The sequence below is a fragment of the Ranitomeya variabilis genome, chromosome 2, assembly GCF_051348905.1.
Source record: "Ranitomeya variabilis isolate aRanVar5 chromosome 2, aRanVar5.hap1, whole genome shotgun sequence".
NCBI classification, from domain to species: Eukaryota; Metazoa; Chordata; class Amphibia; order Anura; family Dendrobatidae; genus Ranitomeya; species Ranitomeya variabilis.
In genome coordinates, this window is record NC_135233.1 from 809,927,758 (window position 1) to 809,951,208 (window position 23,451).

A 23,451-nucleotide genomic window follows, 5' to 3' on the forward strand; every position below is an offset into this window, starting at 1 on the left:
TGGGGCTGCTTTGCTGCATCTGGCACAGGGTGTCTAGTATCTGTGCAGGGTACAATGAAATCTCAAGACTATCAAGGGATTCTAGAGAGAAATGTGCTGCCCAGTGTCAGAAAGCTTGGTCTCAGTTGCAGGTCATGGGTCTTGCAACAGTATAATGACCCAAAACACACAGTTAAAAACACCCAAGAATGGCTAAGAGGAAAACATTGAACTATTGTGAAGTGGCCTTCTATGAGCGCTGACCTAAATCCTATTGAGCATCTTTGGAAAGAGCTGAAACATGCCGTCTGGACCAGTTTTCTCTTGAGGAGTGGGCCAAAATACCTGTCGAGAGGTGCAGAAGTCTCATTGACAGTTACAGGAATTGTGTGATTGCAGTGATTGCCTCAAAAGGTTGTGCAACAAAATATTAACCCCTTCACCCCCGGAGCTTTTTTTGTTTTTTCGTTTTCCTTTTTCGCTCCCCTCCTTCCAAGAGCCATAACTTTTTAATTTTTCCGTCAATATGGCCATCTGAGGGCTTATTTTTTGCAGGACGAGATGTACTTTTGAATGATACCATTGGTTTTACCATGCCGTGTAACAGAAAACGGGAAAAAAATTCCAAGTCGGATGAAATTGCAAAGAAAGTGCAATCTCACACTTGTTTTTTTGTTTGGCTTTTTTGCTAGTTTCACCAAATGCTAAAACTGACCTGCCATCATGATTCTCCAGGTAATTACGAGTTCATAGACACCAAACATGTCTAGGTTTTCTTTTATCTAAGTGGTAAAAAAAAAAAAAAAATTGTGCCATTTTCCGATACTCGTAGCGTCTCTAATTTTCGTTCTCTAGGGTCGGGTGAGGGCTTATTTTTTGCATGCCGAGCTGGTGTTTTTAATGATACCATTTTGGTGCAGATACATTTTTTTGATCGCCCATTATTACATTTTAATGCAATGTTGCGGCGACCAAAAAAAGTAATTTTGGCGTTTTGATTTTTTTTCTCGCTACTCCATTTAGCGGTCAGGTTAATCCTTTGTTTTTATTGATAGATCGGGTGTTTCTGAACGCGGTGATACCAAATATGTGTAGGTTTGATTTTTTTTATTGTTTTATTTTGATTGGGGCAAAAGGGGGGTGATTTGAACTTTTATATATTTTTTATTTTTTTTATATTTTTAAACACTTTTTTTTTTAATTTTGGCATGCTTCAATAGCCTCCATAGGAGGCTAGAAGCATGCACAACTCGATCGCCTCTGCTACATAGAGGTGAAGTACAGATCACCTCTATGTAGCAGAAATGCAGGTGTACTTTGAACGCCGACCACAGGGTGGCGCTCAAAGCAATCGGCCATCAACAACCATAGAGGTCTCAAGGAGACCTCTGGTTGTTATGGCAATGCACCGATGGCCCCCGATCATGTGACGGGGGTTAGCGGTGCAAGCAGCTCCGGCCGCGCGGCCGGGAGCGCTAGTTAAATGCCGCTGTCAGCGTTTGACAGCGGCATTTAACTAGTTAATGGGCGCAGGCAGATCGCGATTCCGAGTCCGCTCGCGCTCATTGCGCGCACATGTCAGCTGTACAAAACAGCTGACATGTCGCGGCTTTGAGCCGGAGCTCACCTCAAAGCGGGGGTTCTGCCAGCTGATGTACTATTCCGTCAGCTGGCAGAAAGGGGTAGGGAACAATCATTTCTGTCCAGGCCTATTTCATGAGTTTTATTATTTGTTTTAATTCTGTGGAAGCATGGTTGGAAAGCAATGTCTGACTTTCATTTGTTCATTTTCATAGAATTTTTTATTTATTATTTCTTTTGTCAGATTCAAGTTATTTCTGTGACCATTGTGGGTTTTTCTGTCATTAAAACGAGGGGTACCAACAATTATGTGTATGATATGCTGTGCTGCTACGGACATAAACTCTAAAACTAACACAGTGACTAATAGTGCCACAAAATGCCCCGTTAATACCGTCACACAGGACACAATACTAATATACAATGATGTATGAGATAGTAAAAGTGCTAAACGTCTCAATAATATTGATATACTATTAATTTAGCATTTGTGTTGATTAAAAGTCTCAAGTAACAAGTCTCAAGTGGGTCTTTTTTCAGCACTATGGCTAATCAGCTCTGTACAACTCCCCCCTCGCCCTGATAGGGTCTATAAAGTCTATCATTGGCCCTACATGTGAACAATTATCGATCAGCAGCCATAAATTAGCTTTGTATGGACCTATAATGTATCAGTGTATGTTACGTGATGAAATTCACTGTCTCAATGGGATGAACAATTGTCACATATAAATAGTGTATTTCAGATTTCACAGACAGTAAAAGCTTACAGTAATTAGAGAATTTGTCACAGCACAGTAACTTTACGGTTGTCTTTTCTGCCGTGAATCAGAGCATGATCACCAATTAAAGCATTGTTGTAACAGAAGTCAGCACATAGCAATGATTTGCGTTGTACGGGTCAGTTCACATATCAAAATGCTACATCTTACTCCTCTGGTCAACTGAACAACACATTATACTTATTTTCCTGATCATTAAGGTTCTATTATTTCAACATTTAACTCAAGTATTATTGGTATACATTGACAGCAGTTAAATATAAGACCCATTAAGCCCATCACTAATGCCAGTAGTTAACGTAACATATTGCATTGATGTAAACCAAATGTTCGCCAATGTTAAAATAGATTCATCTAATGCACACATAATAGTATTTTCAAAGGCTCATTTATAGAGAAAACCAAAAATCCTTAACCCCCAAAATATTCCAAAATACAAACGCCTAGCTAAAGGTGAAGGACGTTGCTTACTAAAAAAACAGCCTATATTAGTACACCTTTAACCCCTTCATGACCTTGCCGTTTTTTGCAATTCTGACCAGTGTCCCTTTATGAGGTAATAACTCAGGACCGCTTCAACGGATCCTAGCGATTCTGAGACTGTTTTTTCGTGACATATTGGGCTTCATGTTAGTGGTAAATTTAGGTCGATAATTTCTGAGTTTATTTGTGAAAAAAACGGAAATTTGGCAAAAATTTTGAAAATTTCGCAATTTTCACATTTTGAATTTTTATTCTGTTAAACCAGAGAGTTATGTGACACAAAATAGTTAATAAATAACATTTCCCACATGTCTACTTTACATCAGCACAATTTTGGAAACAAATTTTTTTTTTGCTAGGAAGTTATAAGGGTTAAAATTTGACCAGTGATTTCTCATTTTTACAACAAAATTTACAAAACCATTTTTTTTAGGGACCACCTCACATTTGAAGTCAGTTTGAGGGTTCTATATGGCTGAAAATACCCAAAAGTGACACCATTCTAAAAACTGCACCCCTCAAGGTGCTCAAAACCACATTCAAGAAGTTTATTAACCCTTCAGGTGTTTCACAGCAGCAGAAGCAACATGGAAGTAAAAAATGAACATTTAACTTTTTAGTCACAAAAATGATATTTTAGCGAAATTTTTTTTATTTTCCCAAGGGTAAAAGGAGAAACTGGACCACGGACGTTGTTGTCCAATTTGTCCTGAGTACGCTGATACCTCATATGTGGGGGTAAACCACTGTTTGGGCGCACGGCAGGGCTCGGAAGGGAAGGAGCGCCATTTGACTTTTTCAATGAAAAATTGGCTCCAATCTTTAGCGGACACCATGTCGCGTTTGGAGAGCCCCCGTGTGCCTAAACATTGGAGCTCCCCCACAAGTGACCCCATTTTGGAAACTAGACCCCCCAAGGAACTTATCTAGAAGCATAGTGAGCACTTTAAACCCCCAGGTGCTTCACAAATTGATCCGTAAAAATGAAAAAGTACTTTTTTTGTCACAAAAAAATTATTTTAGCCTCAATTTTTTCATTTTCACATGGGCAACAGGATAAAATGGATCCTAAATTTTGTTGGGCAATTTCTCCTGAGTACACCAATACCTCACATGTGGGGGTAAACCACTGTTTGGGCACATGGTAAGGCTCGGAAGGGAAGGAGCGCCATTTGACTTTTTGAATGAAAAATTATCTCCATCGTTAGCGGACACCATGTCGCGTTTGGAAAGCCCCTGTGTGCCTAAACATTGGAGCTCCTCCACAAGTGACCCCATTTTGGAAACTAGACCCCCCAAGGAACTCATCTAGAGGCATAGTGAGCACTTTAAACCCCCAGGTGCTTCACAAATTGATCCGCAAAAATGAAAAAGTACTTTTTTTTCACACAAAATTTCTTTTAGCCTCAATTCTTTCATTTTCACATGGGCAACAGGATAAAATGGATCCTAAAATTTGTTGGGCAATTTCTCCTGAGTATGCCGATACCTCATATGTGGGGGTAAACCACTGTTTGGGTGCACGGCAAGGCTCGGAAGGGGAGGCGTGCCATTTGACTTTTTGAATGGAAAATTAGCTCCAATCGTTAGCGGACACCATGTCGCGTTTGGAGAGCCCCTGTGTGCCTAAACATTGGAGCTCCCCTACAAGTGACCCCATTTTGGAAACTAGACCCCCCAAGGAACTTATCTAGATGCATAGTGAGCACTTATAACCCCCAGGTGCTTCACAGAAGTTTATAACGCAGAGCCATGAAAATAAAAAAATAATTTTTCTTTCCTCAAAAATGATTTTTAGCCCAGAATTTTTTATTTTCCCAAGGGTAATAGGAGAAATTGGACCCCAAATGTTGTTGTCCAGTTTGTCCTGAGTACGATGATACCCCATATGTGGGGGTAAACCACTGTTTGGGCGCACGGCAGGGCTCGGAAGTGAAGGCACGCCATTTGGCTTTTTGAATGGAAAATTAGCTCCAATCATTAGCGGACACCATGTCGCGTTTGGAGAGCCCCTGTGTGCCTAAACATTGGAGCTCCCGCACAAGTGACCCCATTTTGGAAACTAGACCTCCCAAGGAACTAATCTAGATGTGTGGTGAGCACTTTGAACCCCCAAGTGCTTCACAGAAGTTTATAACGCAGAGCCATGAAAATAAAAAATAATTTTTCTTTTCTCAAAAATGATTTTTTAGCCCACAATTTTTTATTTTCCCAAGGGTAATAGGAGAAATTGGACCCCAAAAGTTGTTTTCCAGTTTCTCCTGAGTACGCTGATACCCCATATGTGGGGGTAAACCACTGTTTTGGCACACGTCGGGGTTCGGAAGGGAAGTAGTGACGTTTTGAAATGCAGACTTTGATGGAATGCTCTGCGGGCATCAGGTTGCGTTTGCAGAGCCCCTGATGTGCCTAAACAGTAGGAACTCCCCACAAGTGACCCCATTTTGGAAACTAGACCCCCCAAGGAACTTATCTAGATGTGTGGTGAGCACGTTCAACCCCCAAGTGCTTCACAGAAGTTTACAACGCAGAGCCGTGAAAATAAAAAATCATTTTTCTTTTCTCAAAAAAGATGTTTTAGCAAGCAATTTTTTATTTTCACAAGGGTAACAGGAGAATTTGGACCCCAATATTTGTTGCCCAGTTTGTTGTGAGTACGCTGATACCCCATATGTGGGGGTAAACCACTGTTTGGGCACACGTCAGGGCTCGGAAGGGAAGTAGTGACATTTGAAATGCAGACTTTGATGGAATGGTCTGCGGGCGTCACATTGCATTTGCAGAGCCCCTGATGTGCCTAAACAGTAGAAACACCCCACAAGTGACCCCATTTTGGAAACTAGACCCCCGAAGGAACTTATCTAGATGTGTGGTGAGCACTTTCAACCCCCAAGTGCTTCACAGAAGTTTATAACGCAGAGCCGTGAAAATAAAAAATAATTGTTCTTTCCTCAAAAATTATGTTTTAGCAAGTAATTTTTTATTTTTGCAAGGGTAACAGGAGAAATTGGACCCCAACAGTTGTTGCCCAGTTTGTCCTGAGTACGCTGGTACCCCAAATGTGGGGGTAAACCACTGTTTGGGCGCACGTCGGGGCTTGGAAGGGCGGGAGCACCATTTGACTTTTTGAACGCAAGATTGGCTGGAATCAATGGTGGCGCCATGTTGCGTTTGGAGACCCCTGATGTGCCTAAACAGTGGAAACCCCTCAATTCTAACTTCAACACTAACCCCAACACACCCCTAATCCTAATCCCAACTGTAGCCATAACCCTAATCACAACCCTAACCCCAACACACCCCTAACCACAACCCTAACCGCAACACAACCGTAACCCTAATTCCAACCCTAATCCTAACCCTAATCCCAACAGTAACCCTAATCCCAACCCTAACCACAACTGTAACCCCAACACACCCCTAACCCTATCCGTAACCCTAACCACAAGCCTATTCTTAACCCTATTTCCAACCCTAGCCCTAATTCCAACCCTAACCCTAAGGGTATGTGCCCACGTTGCGGATTCGTGTGAGATTTTTCCGCACGATTTTTGAAAAATCTGCAGGTAAAAGGCACTGCGTTTTGCCTGCGGATTTACAGCAGATTTCCAGTGTTTTTTTGTGCGGATTTCACCTGCAGATTCCTATTGAGGAACAGGTGTAAAACGCTGCGGAATCCGCACAAAGAATTGACATGCTGCGGAAAATACAATGCAGCGTTTCTGCACGGAATTTTCCGCACCATGGGCACAGCAGATTTGGTTTTCCTTAGGTGTACATGGTACTGTAAACCTGATGGAAAACTGCTTCGAATTCGCAGCGGCCAATCCGCTGCGGATCCGCGGCCAATCCGCTGCCAATCCGCTGTGGATCCGCGGCCAATCCGCTGCAGATCCGCGGCCAATCCGCTGCGGATCCGCTGCGGATCCGCGGCCGATCCGCTGCGGATCCGCGGCCGATCCGCGGCCGATCCGCTGCGGATCCGCGGCCGATCCGCGGCCGATCCGCTGCAGATCCGCGGCCGAGCCGCTCTGTGTGCACATGCCATAACCCTACCCCTAACCCTACCCGTAACCCTAACCCTACCCCTAACCCTACCCCTAGTTCTAACCCTAACCCTAGTGGAAAAAGAAAAAAAAATATTTTCTTTATTTTATTATTGTCCCTACCTATGGGGGTGATAAAGGGGGGGGTTTATTTATTATTTTTTTATTTTGATCGCTGTGGTAGAACCTACCACAGCGATCAAAATGTACCTGTAACGAATCTGCCAGCCTGCAGATTCGGCGGGCGTACTGAGCATGCGCCCGCCATCTTGGAAGATGGCGGCGCCCAGGGAGAAGACGGACCGACTTCGGGAGGATCGGTAAGTATGAGGGGGTGGTGGGGGGGTAGATCGGAGCACAGGGGGGGGGATCGGAGGACGGGGGGAGCGGACAGGAGCACGGGGGAGCGGGCAGGAGGACGGGGGAGCGGGCAGGAGGACGGAGAGGACCGGGCCACATAACGGACGACTGGGGAGGAGATCGGGGGCGGTGGGGGGGGCCAGTACATGATTTCCAGCCATGGCAGATGCTATTGCAGCATCGGCCATGGCTGGATTGCAATATTTCACCATTTTCATAGGTGAAATATTGCAAATTGCTCTGATTGGCTGTTGCACTTTCAACAGCCAATCAGAGCGATCGTAGCCACGTGGGGGCAAAGCCACCCCCCTAGGCTGAAGTACAACTCCCCCTCTCCCTGCAGATCGGGTAAAATAGGAATTAACCCTTTCACCCGATCTGCAGGGATGCGATCATTCCATGACGCCGCATAGGCGTCATGGGTCGGGAAGGGGTGCTATTTAAAGAGTAATTGTGGTTTTAAATTTAGCTCATAATTCAAAAGTACACAAGAAATTAAGCAACTTTGTAATATATGTTATCAGAGAAATCTGCTTCTTCTCTCCCTGGACTGGTTATTCACTCTCAATTTATTGTTAAAAGCTGTAAAATCTGTATTCAGTAAAAACACATTTTCCCATTACTGAGATAGAAGACAGTTGGTGCTTCTAAAATTCTATGGAGAGCTAGAGGCACAGACAGTCTGCTACAGGTTCTTCTGAAACAACAGTTAAAGTTCTCCATGCAACATTATATGCACCAACCGTCATCTCCTCTCTCAGTAAAGGCAATATCTGTTTTTACTGAAGACAGATTTTACCCATGAATTGTGAGTTTTGAGAATTAATGATCAGTTCTTGCGGAGAAAGGAGCAACTTCCTCTGATAAGATACATTATAAAGTTTCTTATTTTCACGCTTACTATTTATCTATGGAAAAGAAGTAAAATAAAGGTTACTTTTAAGAAATTAACCCTGTACCGAGACTGTTTGCTATTGGCAACAAAGCTATTTTTTTTAATTTAATTAGCATTCTTCTGCAATTAAAACATCAATGAATAATGTGGCAACAGTACTAGGACTAGTGATATTCATCTGATGACTATTCTTTTTTTTCATGTTCATATTGCATTCTTGTACTGCAGTTATAATACCATGTGTTACGAACATCCACAATTGTAATAGTCACATATTACTAATATATTATTATTATTAGGTATGTGAGTAGGAGTACCTCAAAACTAAAGTATCATAAATAGAAACACTTAGTAGGGACTTCCCAATACTCAAAACTACAGTACAAAAGGTAATGTAATGCATAGTATTGCCATATAATATTAAAAATAATCTGTCAGTAGGTTTTTTTTATGCAACAGCATGAGATAGGGGTTAAAACACTGAATTCAACTATGTGTCACATATCAGGCTGTGTACTATTGTTTACATACAATGAACGTTTTATCACTAGGACATTATCATTGCTGTGACTAGCTGCCACATGCCCCTCCTGTGATAAGCAGCTCACTGTCTATAGACAATGCACACACAGAGCCTGGTGTGGGTGGGGTTAGCTTTCTCAGCTCTGCTGCATTGTACATCTAGGAGCTCTGTTTGTGTCACAACTGCTACATCCAGTAAACTAAGTGATACATCATTGGAATCAGGCTCTCTTTGCCTACAACATGCTGCTCTCAGCTGACGTGGAAAAAAACTGGGGACAGATTCACTTTAAGTAGTTTCTATTGTAATTTTAAACTAAATATATATTGTTAAAAAAAATTGTGTGCAACATGATTATCATTATAATCTCTCACTTTGGTCTATTTTCCATAAGTACATTTAATAAATACAATAATAATAATAGTCATCATAATCAGTGCACATGAGGTTTTAAAACATAATAGCCAAAGCCTCTTTCCCACCCGCTACAGGGATAGTAACTCACTTGCTGTGCAACTGCTGTGAAGTATACATAAATATAATATATGAAGTTATGGCTCCATGATATCAAATCATTATGTCAACTCCATTTTACCACATTGTGGATGATAAATGGAAACATTTCCTGGAAATGGAGTGTGAGTTTCACTGACAGAATAAATGACTTGCATTAATTTATTTTGTATGGCCAGTCACAGTGATTGCATGGCATAAAATAGTGCAGTAAATGTGGACATGTAAGTGAATTCTGTCATTACAACCACTGCAAGACCTGAAGCTAATTTCACATATTTATCAAGAGAACTGATATACAAGCACGTCTGATCCCCCAAATCCCTGCATTTATTTAATGTATATAGTATACCAATATTTAAAAGAAGACTAAATATATATATTTCGAATGCATACTATGCCTAAGGCTACATTCACACATCAGTATTTTTATGCCCAATCCAGTAGTGTCTTCAAAACAGGTGTCAATCTTTCAATTCCACTTTTTCTCTAGTTCTGCTCCTGATTTTTGCATACAAACACTGATACAAAATACTGTCCCAATACTAATTTGTGAATAAGCCTTAATACAGCGTTTTGGCTTAGCCTGAAGAGTTCTTCCAAATATATTTTATCATCTATGCACATAACATTTCATTCCTATTCCCATCATTTTACAGTGAATGCCTAGATATCTACATATTTCAGTGAGCATGAGCAACCATTTCTTGCAATGATCATGAATAGTGATGAGCGAACTTGCTGGGATAAGGTGTTATCTGAGCATGCTCGGGTGCTAACCGAATGACTTCAGCGTCGACAGCTGCAACACATTGTGGGATTGCCTAACAAACAGACAATCTCTGCATGTGTTGCGGCTATCAAATAGCCGCTGGGGCTCGAACATATTATTCGAGCACACCGAAGACACTTGGTAAGCACATGAGCATGCTCAGATAACACCTTATCCAAGCACATTCACCCATCACTAATCAAGAACGATATCATGCATCACAACCTGTTCTTAATTTGTAATTCTTCTGGGATTTACCAAGAATCATCAACAGATTCAGCTCTAACAGTTTTGCGTATACTAAACATTGCAAAGACACATGTCCTCAGGGAGTTTACATTCGATTACTGCATAGTACACGGCATAATAAATAGAGCGCCCAGCCAGCAAATCAACAAACCAGGCCCTACACTGTCACAAGATCAGCAAGCAATTACCCATCATTTCTTGGACTTTTGTCCATGCAGAACAGAAACACATAACAGTATAGAAGTCAAATGAAAATCATATTTTGGTACTTATAGAATATGTTTCAATTTATGGAAAAGTTGAGAACATGGAACCATTAGCAAGCACATTTCACAACATAAAAAGCAATCTGAATACAAGTTTATCACGTTTTGTCTGGCGAAAAAGTCATATTTTGGAACATAATAAAATTCATTATTCATGAATGGCCACCAATATTATCCTACAGCAAATGTCAGGCAAACCTATCCACCAAAACACAAAAATAACCAATTTATGAATCAGACCTCATTTGTCAAAACTGTCTAAAAATTATCCTGATATTCACAGTAATTAATCACAGTTCTAGCTTAATTTCATCAATTGCCCTGGGAATAGAAAAACCACATTCTGTTCATGGTTCCTATTGGCAACAAGGCCATATTTTCTTAGTTGATAAATGAGGCCCAGTGGGTTTTTCTATGAGCTTATTAAATGATCAAGAACATATTAAAGTGAAGTTGACAGCTGATACAGGCTGCCCGTTACATGCTGTACCAGGCACGGGCTGTGTGATCTCCGCCACACTATAAAGCCACTGGGGACAGACCCACACGGATGAGTAGTTGGGCAGGTGGATCCTGGGTGGCATCTCCCGCCTGCTGCCTATGACTGACAGGTCTCTCCCTATACACGCACGCAGGGAGAGACCTGTGAGCCACTAGCAGCAGGCAGAGAGAAGCCATAGAGGAATCTCCTCTTTGCGAAATCTCAGTCCCCATAAAAATATGTGTTTCCCTAAAATCCCGCATCATTTATAGTCTAACATACCTGGCTGAGATCATACAGCCAGAGCCTGATATATGCGGCCTGTGGATCGGGCAGCATGGATCAGCTGTCAGGTTCCCTTTAAACAAAATTTTCATTTACTGGCAAAAAATTGGAATCGTTTTTTTTAAACTGAATGTAAAATAGCTGTCTTACCTTATTTTGTACTTGTGTTTGGCCCACCAAGATGAGAATGTTAGATGAGATGATGGACAGACAGAAGTTTATCAGAATGATTGACCTCTCAGATTTGATGTATCTGTAGAAATAAGAGTAAAAGTCACCACCTTGGTAGTCCATTTTTGAAATTGATATATGAGCAGAAATATTTAAAGGAGTTTTCCGGGTTCATATAGATAAAGTGCAGCCTGGGGACGGGGGTTATTTTAATAAAACCAAACTGTGATTTACGTCCAGTGCTGAGTCTCTGCCGCCACTGCCAGTAATTGCTATTGTCTACAGCAGTGAAGTTGCCACTACAGCACTGCGGCCAATAACTGAGCTCAGCAGCTCTGCGCAACGCGCGCCGTCAACTGGTGCTGACCCGCTGCGCTCAGTTATTGGCTGCAGCGCTCCCGATGTGGAGTCAGTGCTGCAGACAGTAACAGATGCCAGGAGCAGCAGAAGAGCCTCAGCCCATGACCCGGGGAAGTATAGTAAATAGTGATGAGCGAATATACTCGTTACTCGAGATTTCCCGAGCACGCTCGAGGGTCCTCCGAGTATTTTTTAGTGCTCGGAGATTTAGTTTTTCTTGCCGCAGCTAAATGATTTACATCTGTTAGCCAGCATAAGTACGTGTGGGGATTCCCTAGCAACCAGGCAACCCCCACATGTACTTATGCTGGCTAGTAGCTGTAAATCATTCAGCTGCGGCAAGAAAAACTAAATCTCCGAGCACTAAAAAATACTCGGAGGACACCCGAGCATGCTCAGGAAATCTTGAGTAACGAGTATATTCGCTCATCACTAATAGTGCTGTATAGTTTTGTTTTCAATCCGGAAAACCCCTTTAACCAAGAAAATATAAATCCAACCCTTTCTCTCCAATAATCAAGCAAAGAACACCTTTAAAGACCAACCTACTTTAGGTTCCTGTCCTATTTCTCCTGGAACTTCATGAAGAAGTTTACAGCTAAGTGGTTGGAGAAGGGGTGTCTTTATGTAGAATGAGGCTAATAATACTGATAGAGCCAGATTGTGTACAAACACATCTCCGTCTGGTAACACCCAGTTGTCAATTTATTAATAAATGTCTAAGAGGAACAACAGAGGAACGGCACAATGCACAGATTTAAGGAAAGATGCTCCGGGTTAGTTAGTTTAGGTGGAATACAAGCGTTTACCAAAACAGACATGTCTGATCAGATCCTCGTTAAGTCTATTAATCCATCACCAAATCAAACACCACGAAAATCATCAGTTCAGACCCGTATGTGCGGCAGACAGTCGGCGGCCTTACATATTGGCCTTGGCACACCGGTTGCACGTGTTACAGAAGTAGCAGTTGGTAACAAAGTCGACAGAACACTTTACGCAGTATCATGGAGGGTCTACACAGATGGCAGAGTGCCACCGCTCAGTCATTCAATCACACACTAAACAAATGTTTGTACTGCTCCGAGCGTTCCTTCGATTGTTGCTACATCTGCATGTCCAACACTGGTTTAGGTTCTTCACATGTACCTAAGAGTGGTCAATAATCGAGAGCGAGCCGTCCTAGGAACGCCTGCTTCTTATTTATTGACCTAAATGGGCCACCAATCACCTGAAGAATGAGCATAACACTTTACTCAACAGATTGCTTAAAAATCACCGTTCTTGGCAGCAAATCGTCCTTTTAAAACAAGACATGTGCTGCTGATAAGATCATGTTTTATGAGCACACAACAATAATAATGACTGCTTTGTGAACATCAAAGTGCAGTCTGACAGGCAAGTAATCAGCCGCCTATCGGCATCGGTAATCACTTAAAGGCTCCGGTCAGCCAGTGTAAATGCTGCCTTAAATTAAGACTATAATTCCATATGCAAATTGCCTCTTCAGAGGAAAAGAGGAGTTGAACTCTATAGCGCCACTTGTTGGAAGTAGCAATCCGGCAAGTCACAATCAACCCTTTATCGAGCCTTGCAATATGACTTAGGATAAAAGCCAAATCAGTATCTCCATTTGCAGACACGGTGTTTCGGGCTATTGGCCCTCGTCAGTGCAAAGTATGAGAACTGATTTGACTATACTTCCATGGAAGCCATTTAATAGATCAAGCTCACTGAGCTAGAAGGGAATATCAGGACACAATGGATGCTAAAGACATTGGCTATAGTACGTTAAGTAACCATCGTCATAAATAACACATGTGAAAATAAGAAACTTTGTAATATATCTTATCAGAAAAATGATTTCTTTCTGTGCCAGGAGTGATCGTTTATATTAAAAATTCTGAAATCATGGGTAAAAGTTGTATTTAGCGAAGAATTATACCTTACTGAAATAGGAGGTTACAGTCGCTGCTTATAAGATTCTATGTAGATGAGAGGGGGAGGAGGATCTGTTCCGCTACCTCCTCGCCTTCTCCTTATCCCCCCCGCTTCCATCTACATGGAATATTATGAGCAGCAATTTCCTCAATGGTAAAACCTGTCTTTGCTGAACACAGATTTTACCAAGGAATTGAGAATTTTGGAAATGACTGATGAGTCCTGTCAAAGAAAGAAGCAGATTTCCATGATAGGATATATTGCATAGATGCTTATTTTCAAGTGTACTATTGTTTTATAAAATAAAAAATAAAAGAACTGTTACTCTTTACGATTAGTAGGAGATATGTCGAGAAACATCATAGAGCATTAGAAGATGCATGGACTCTAAATAAACATACTTTTATGAGTGTATATATTAACTAGACAGTTATTATCACTTGATCACATTCTGTATTATTGCTTTGATATCCTAAAGAAATGTTGGCAAACAATCTATAGCACAGAAATGCTAATATGATTTTTAAACATCCATTACTAACAGAAAACACATATTAATGTGAACATTTCCAAAGCAGTGAAATAATACATGAGGTCCTAACTGTCAGGTCATATGAAACCTCATCCCCAAAATCTGGCACCGCGTTCTTTACAGATAGTGGTGAATAAAACATAAGTCAGCTCGGAGCAGGCATTTGATTTTAGCCCAAATAATAACACTACCTGTTTCACAGGATAATTGGATGTCATTTGGTACTTCATTAGAAAGAAAATCTGCATCCCAATGAAAAAATGTAAATGAACCCAATCTAAATGCCAACGCATAAATTATTCTCATTAATTTCCATGCCAATATCTCCCAAATTTGTTTTCATTTTTAACCTCTAAACAACAAACCAAAGTTGCACAACTAACTAAAATCCTTAAGAAATATTCATTTTGTATTTTTTTCTACAATAAACTATGTATTCATGTATTCAAAAGGTTATTCTATATACTTGACTCTAGCGCTGATGATACATGAAAATTCTAATACATTTGCCATAGCAACATGCATTTATTTATATCCATCATTGTAATATTATGCAGTGTCATATTTTACATTTTTAGTAATAGGCTTCTCTAATCTCAGCTAAATGTTCATGGATAAACCAAGCACAAGAGACTAGATAGACATAGAAGAAGTAAAAACGTCTATACCAGCGGTAACTTAGAGGACCATTGGCACAACTTAGAGGATCATGGACATAACTTAGACAACAATGGGCAGAACTTAAAGGACTGTGGATGCAACTTACAGGGCCATGGACGAAATTTGAAGAAAACAAAAAAGTTCCAGCAACAGACATCCAAAATCAGGTTATTGAGTGGACATTAAAAACTTCATAACCATGGTTATGATTAAGAACACTTTCGTTCGAAACACGTAATCCATCACTCACTATTTTAACAGCATGTTTTTAAAGGCATTGTAATAAAATGAAGCTTTTAACGTCCACTCAATAACCTGATTTTGGATGTCTGTTGCTGGAACTTTTTTGTCTGATTACCACAGCCGCTTTTTCCGAGCACCATCCTGGAGTCCACACCCAAAGCCAGAGAAATTAATTTAATAGTGAGCTGAATAACTTTTTTTTTCTCTATATTGACAAAATTTGAAGAACTATGGACACACTTAGCGGACCATGAAAACAACTTAGATGACCATGGACACAACTTAGAGAACCATGAATACAACTTAGATGACCATGGACACAACTTAGATGACCATGGACACAACTTAGATGACCATGGACAGAACTTTAAGGAACATGGACACAACTTAGCGGACCATGGAAACAACTTAGGTGACCATGGACAACTTAGAGGACAATGGACACAACTTAGAGAACCATGAATACAACTTAGAGGACCATGGACACAACTTAGAGGACATGGACACAACTTAAAGAACATGGACACAACTTAAAGAACATGGACACAACTTAGAGGACCATGGACACAACTTAGCGGACCATGGAAACAATTTAGATGACCATGGACACAACTTAGAGGACCATGGACCTAACTTAGAGAACCATCGACACAACTTAGAAGACCATGGACACAACTTAGAGGACCATGGACACAACTTGGAGGACCATGGACACAACTTAGACAACCATGGACATACCTTAGACAACAATGGACACAACTTAGAAAACCATGGAAAAAACTTAGATGACCTTGGACACAACTTAGAGGACCTTGGACACAACTTAAAGGACCATGGACACAACTTAGAGGACAGTAGACACAACTTAGAGGATAATGGACACAACTTAGTGGACCATGGACACAACTTAGTGGACCATGGACACAACTTTGTGGACCATGGACACAACTTAGTGGACCATGGATACAACTTAGAGGGCTGTGGATGCAACTTACAGGACCTTGGACACAACTTAGAGGTCTTTGGACACAAATTAGCGGACCATGAACATAACTTAGAGGACAAATAACATAACTTAGAGGATCATGACTCTTTCTCATGTGCTCCACTTGGCCGTATGGACATCAAAGAGAGAATTCTCCATACTTGGTGACATCTCATTCAGTTAAAGTGCCAACCAAAAGAAGCTTTAATTCTAGACAATCTTGTCCTTCCATATACCACCAATTGATTTACCCACTTTGGACCATTCACTTGAATAATAAGCATGTGATACTACATTCCTCCAACAGCAGCTGCTAAGATAACGTTGGATTTCTAAAGTTGGACTTTCAGCCATTTAAACAAAGATCTCTCATGATGATGCCACAAGACTAATTTATTGGGATTCATTAATGCGATTACCATATCCCATTTAAATTATTTCTTTACTTTTATGTTGCAGTAGAAAGCATTACATTGCAGAAGCTTTGCAGTAAACTCTTAGCTGTGTGTCACCTTACATGACAATACACATCAATAACATTTACTGCTGCTCAAAATATGTCCGTCTCCTGAAATTAGGCATCAACAGACTGTATAAAAGAGGTATTCCCATCTGCAAGATCATATCCCAATATGTAATAATAATAATAGCAAATACCTCCAATTAGAAAAGTAGTATAGGTCTTCTGATTCGCTATGTTGCTTTCCTCATGTGCAGGGCATTGCAGTAGCTTAGTTATCCTTGGTTACGACCACCAGGGGCATCGCTAAGCACTTAGATCTGGGGTCTCAGTCACGGATCATGCGTGCACTGCCCCAAATCTCCTGGTCACTTTTTTTTAAAATTGAATAAACTTTATTATCCTTGCAGGCACAGAAACACAGGGTTTGCCTAACACAGCCCTGTGCGTTGCGGCTGTAGCTTCTGCCTGCTCCTCCTCTTCAGCTCCAGGTAAGGCAGAGTATTTATCCATTCATACAGAGTGACTGCACAGCATCAACGAGGATGTGAGAGACAAGAGGGAGGGGCATGGAGCAGTAGCTGGGAGGGGCCAAGTCTGTGGGGACAACAAGTTAGACAGCCATGAGGAGAAGGGAGAGGAGTGCAGCCTGTTCCCATCTACGGCTGCTGTTCTTACACAGGAGCTCCCTCCCTGTCCTGTAATGTCACCAGCAGCTCAGCAGTCGGGGGAGGGGACAGTGCAGGACTGACAGGAGGTCTCCTGGGGGTACAACCCACTCCCTGACTGCTGACTGACAACTTCAGGCCTCCCTCACTGCTGCCTCTGGATATGTGATGAAATGCATATATGTATATATGAATGTGTGAATGTGTGCAGGTCATCTGTCTGAGAAGTGTGTATTGTGTGTGTACATGCAGATATCATGCACGTGTGATATGTGCCTGGTGTGTATGATGCCCCCTGTGTATATGATGCCCCATGTGTGTATGATGCCACAATGTGTGTATGATGCCCCCTGTGTGTATGATGCCCCTATGTGCGCATGATGCTCCCATGTGTGTATGATGTGCCCCCGTGTATGATGCCCCTTGCGTATATGAACCCATATGTGTATAATGCCCCCTGTGTGTATGATGCTCCCATATGTGTATGATGCCCCCCTGTGTGTATATGATGCCCCCTGTGTGTATGATGGCCCCTGTGTATATGATGCCCCCTGTGTATATGATGCCGTGTGTATGATGCCCTCGTTTGCATGATGCTCCCATGTGTGTATGATGCTCCCCTGTGTGTATGATGCTCCCCTGTGTGTATGATGCTCCAATGTGTGTATGATGTCCCCTGTGTATATGATGCCCCCTGTGTATATGATGCCCCCTGTGTGTATATTGCTCCCATGTGTATGATGCCCCCCTGTTTGCATGATGCTCTCATGTGTGTATGATGACCCCGTGTGCATGATGCTCCCCTGTGTGTATGATGCTCCCATGTGTGTATGATGCCACCCTGTGTGTATGATGCTCCCATGTGTGTATGATGCTCCCATGTGTGTATGATGCCCCCTGTGTATATGATGCCCCCTGTGTATATGATGCCCCCTGTGTGTATATTGCTCCCATGTGTGTATGATGCCCCCCTGTGTGTATGATTCCCCCTGTGTATATGATGCCCCCTGTGTGTATGATGCCCCCGTTTGCATGATGCTCTCATGTGTGTATGATGCCCCCCTGTGTGTATGATGCTCCCATGTGTATATGATGCCCCCGTGTGCATGATGCTCCCCTGTGTGTATGATGCTCCCATGTGTGTATGATGCCACCCTGTGTGTATGATGCTCCCATGTGTATATGATGCCCCCGTGTGCATGATGCTCCCGTGTGTATGATGCTCCCATGTGTGTATGATGCCACCCCGTGTGTATGATGCTCCCATGTGTATATGATGCCCCCGTGTGTATGATGCCCCCCTGTTTGCATGATGCTCTCATGTGTGTATGATGCCCCCCTGTGTGTATGATGCTCCCATGTGTATATGATGCCCCCGTGTGCATGATGCTCCCCTGTGTGTATGATGCTCCCATGTGTGTATGATGCCACCCTGTGTGTATGATGCTCCCATGTGTATATGATGCCCCCGTGTGCATGATGCTCCCCTGTGTGTATGATGCTCCCATGTGTATATGATGCCCCCGTGTGCATGATGCTCCCCTGTGTGTATGATGCTCCCATGTGTGTATGATGCCCCCGTGTGCATGATGCTCCCATGTGTATATGATGCCCCCGTGTGCATGATGCTCCCCTGTGTGTATGATGCTCCCATGTGTGTATGATGCCACCCTGTGTGTATGATGCTCCTATGTGTGCATGATGCTCCCATGTGTGTATGATGCTCCCCTGTGTGTATGATGCCACCGTGTGTATGATGCCACCCTGTGTGTATGATGCCACCCTGTGTGTATGATGCTCCCATGTGTGTATGATGCCCCCTGTGTGCATGATGCTCCCATGTGTGTATGATGCCCCGTGTGTATGATGCTCCGGTGTATGTATGATGTCCCCTGTGTGTATGATGCCCCCGTTTGCATGATGCTCCCATGTGTGCATGATGCCCCCCTGTGTGTATGATGCCCCCCTGTGTGCATGATGCTCCCCTGTTTGTTTGATGCCCCCTGTGTGTATGATACTCCCCTGTGTGTATGATGCTCCCATGTGTGCATGATGCTCCCATGTGTGCATGATGCCCCATGTGTATGACGCCCCCCATGTATATGATGTCCCCCGTGTTTATGATGCCCCCGTGTATGTATGATGTCCCCCTGTGTGTATAATGCTCCCATGTGTGTATGATGCCCCCTGTGTGCATGATGCTCCCATGTGTGTATGATGCCCCCTGTGTGCATCATGCTCCAATGTGTGCATGATGCTCCCATGTGTGTATGATGCCCCATGTGTATGACGCCCCCCATGTATATGATGTCCCCCTGTGTTTTTGATGCCCCCATGTATGATGTCCCCCTGTGTGTAAAATGCTCCCATGTGTGTATGATGCCCCCTGTGTGCATGATGCCCCCTGTGTGTATGACACCCCTGTGTATATGATGTCCCCCTGTGTTTATGATGCCCCTTTGTGTGTATGATGTCCCCCTGTGTGTATAATGCCCCATGTGTGTATGATGTCCCCCTCTGTGTATGATGCCCCATGCATGTATGATGCCCTCCTGTATGTATGATGCCCCCTGTATGTGTCTGATGAAGCTCATCTCTGTAGGCAACTTTGTGTATTCGTTCAGTTATCATATTGCGCTGTGTGTGGCATAGTCAGTACTATAGTCTCATAGAATTTACCAGTCTGTATATACAGTACACTACAAAAATGGGATGTAAATGAATGTCAGTTATGTGGTTCCTCCTGATTTTTTTTGTTTGTTCTGATAACACGTAACTCCTGCACGACATCTACTGCACATATATGGCACAAGTTGGGAGCTGGCGTATGGATTGGGCTCATGTTGTGAACATGTCCCATACTCGGCAGATAATGGCTGGGTAGTACAGCCAGGACCTGCCTCTAATAATCATGGGTAGCGCAAAGTGCTTGCTCCCCGCCATTATTAACATGTTAAATGCCACTGTAAAACTAAAACAGCAAGCCAGTTGTCAATCACCATGACATCAGCAGTAACGTCCCATTGACAGAACAGTCTGAAAGGGAAAGAGCTGCTCTGTGGTGTAAAGCAGCAAATTCGGCAGCAGGAGCAGTCTGTGATCACTCTGAGCAGAACAAGCAGATACTGTACATAGCATCTACCTGCCTGTAAGTTCTTAGCTCCACCAGAAGAAACATAGAATAGTCTTGGATAACCCCTTTAAGGGAATCTGTCACCAGGTTTTTGCTACCTCACCTGAGAGGAGCATAATGTAGAAAAAGAGACAAATTCCAAAAATGCATCATTTAGTTTACTATTATTTTGTAAATTATTTAGCTGTAGCATGAAGCAGAGCTCAGAATTCTAACTCCACCCATACCAGGCTCTCTATATACATTGGCTAATTAAAGTGAGCAGCATTTCAGAGGAGGGCACGTGATCGGTCTAGCAGGCACATGAACTGCCATGACCTTGGTGACATCCCTGCTAGCACTGTGAGAAAAACTCTCACAGTGCTAGTGGGGATCTCACCTAGGTTACCGCAGTTCAGCCCGGCTGGGAACGCAGCCTCAGTGACAGGAGGTAACCTCGATGATGTCACCGCCTGTTACTGAGTCTATGCTCGCAGCAGTTCAGTCACTAGTGGTTCTCAGCCTGGACAGTCGCATCTTGGCCCCGTCCAGGTTGAAAACTGTTTTTTCCCCAGACATGGATTACGGCGTGGGACAGAACGATGGATAGGTGAGGGATATTGTTGTTTTTAATTTTTGGTTTATTACAGGAGAACAAGGGCTTCGGTGGAATAGGCATTTGGTGAGTATAACTGTTTGTTATTTTTAAATAAAAAAGTAAAAGTGTGTTTTGTTATATTTCTAATAAAAGACTTTATTCTGGCTGTGTCTATATTTACAATACAACTATAGGATTAGTAATGGATAGGTGACTTATAAATGCCTCTCCATTAAAAAGCCGTGGGCTTGATGTCACCTGACAATACAAAGGCGACATCAACCCCACAAATATGAACCCCACTTGCCACCACTACAGGGCAAATGGGAAGAGCCGGGCAAAGCTCCAGAATTGACGCATCTAATAGATGTGCCTTTTCTGGGTAGCTGTGGACTGCTATTTTTAGGCTGGGGGGTCCAATATCCATGGAAACTTACCAGCCTGAGAACACCAGCCCCGAGCTGTTTGCTTTAGCAAGGCTGGTTATCAAAAATGGGGGGGCACAACCTTTTTTATATATTACTTAAAAAATTATAAAATACGGCGTGGGGACCCCTCTATTCTTGATAACAAGCCTTGCTGAAGCTGACAGCTGAGGGTTGCAGCCCCCAGCTGTGAGTTTTGCCTGGCTGGTTAGCAAAAATACAGGTGAACCCACAACGTTTTTTTTTATTATTTATTTACAGCGTAGGAGTCGGCTAGTGAATACTCCCATCAGTCGCTCCTGCTCTCGCTGTTATTAGTGGCAGCAGGTGTCGGATGATTGGAACAGTAGTCCCATCTGCTGACATCAGTAACCGGAGGTAAACTTCATACCTCCGTTAATAGATGAGCGCTTGCGCTGTCTTTTGACAGTGTGGGAACCGCGGCTCCCTGACCGGTGGGGATGATTTCACTGCCGATCGGAAGTGGTGTTTGTCATGCTGTCATGTGCATGGCAGAGCAGCAAACACCCAGTATTTGGGCAGCCGAACCTGTGCAGTGACACGGACTTCCTGATGAAGTCCGTGTTCGGTGTCTGTGCCCGAACAGTAGGTGTTCGGTACAGACGCCAAACTTTATTATTTGGGTTCGCCCATCTCTACCCCTGACAACCACTAACAACTAACTAACTGTCACTATACGAGTGGTCATAATAACTATGGATACCTAAGCTACTGCAATGCCCTGCACATGAGGTAAGCGACACAACTTTTCAGAAGAACTATACTATATTACTAATTGTTGGTATTTTCTAATTATAATATTATTATTACACCTACTACATATTGTGATAGGATCTTGGAGATGGGTATACCCCTTTAAGCATTGTTTCATAAATGCTATCTTTTTCCCATGAGCTTTGTAATTTGAAGTAGGTTATTCAGTGTTTCTGTTTCTGTATATATTTGTGTGTGCAGGTTACAAAGAAAGACAAAAAAAGTATGAGCCTAATTCATCTAGACTGGCATTTTGTCCGCTAGTCTTCATGAATGCAGTGCTTGCGTAAGATGCGCCTAATTCATTAAGAGGCACGTGTATCTTACAACTGCTGTGTGCCTTCACCAGAAATGTTATTCCAGTAAGGGGGCATTTCTGGCATACTTTAGTCTGAATATTAGTATTTATGAATATGTAGTATTATGAATAAGGATGAGTCAGCTTTGCCACGCTGTGTCCTGTCCTAGTTTTGCCCATTTTGGTAAAGCTGGCTGACTAGCGTAAAACTATCAATAGTTTCAAAATGTTTTTCAGTTTTCCGCCCTTATTTCCATGCGTGTTAAAATTATGGATGAATAGGTGGCAATGTCAAAAATTATGGAAATACAATTCTGTAAAAGGGGTTGAACCCCTTCTTTAAATGAAGTAGTCCCCCTTGTTAAATAAAAAAAAAAAAACAACAGATACTCACCTCTAGCACCAGCATGTTGACGCAAGGGAAGAGGCCGGCTGCTCCATTATGGCCATCGGCAATGGCAATAATAACGCCATGTGAACCCTGGCAGACCCGGCACTGACATAAATGGAACGCCAAGTATCTTATTATCTTATTTTTTTTACTTTACAACAAGGACTACTTCATTTATAAAAGTAGTTGTTCAGGTAGTGTATTTAGTACATTATAATTGTGTCATTTCTGACATTTGTGCCTGTTTATCCATGGATGGTAACGTGGGTCTCTAACAGAAAATTTTGCAAGAGGCAAATTTGAAAGTAAACTTTAAAAGAGTTTTACCAAGATTGATAGCTATTCCTCATCATTATTTGACCACTGGGACCTCATCAATCAAAAGAGCAAAGCCTTACAGAGCGCCATCTGAAAGCAGCAGAACTCAAGCATGTGCACCATAGATCCAGAAATAGTGGAACGCTCTACTCCACTTTCTCCAGTAGTTCCATAGACAATGAATAGAATAAATGTACATGCATGGAGTTTACTCCATTCAGACAGGGATGTGCAGAAACCCATTATCTGGATCGGTAGGAATCCCTTTGGTCAGACCACCAACAACCAGTCTTGTATAAC

The 23,451-nt window shown here is 42.4% G+C and overlaps 1 protein-coding gene across 7 annotated transcripts in view; it reads right to left on the reverse strand.

Annotated features, from left to right (window-relative positions):
* The window catches only part of ADGRB3 (adhesion G protein-coupled receptor B3), a 1,417,427-nt gene that overhangs the window by 161,686 nt on the left and 1,232,290 nt on the right, over window positions 1–23,451 (reverse strand). For all 7 annotated transcript variants that reach the window (XM_077289969.1, XM_077289967.1, XM_077289968.1 and 4 more), the window contains one exon: window positions 11,366–11,468. In XM_077289969.1, the coding sequence (XP_077146084.1) occupies window positions 11,366–11,468 (103 nt within the window). The remainder of the gene's footprint in view (window positions 1–11,365; window positions 11,469–23,451) is intronic.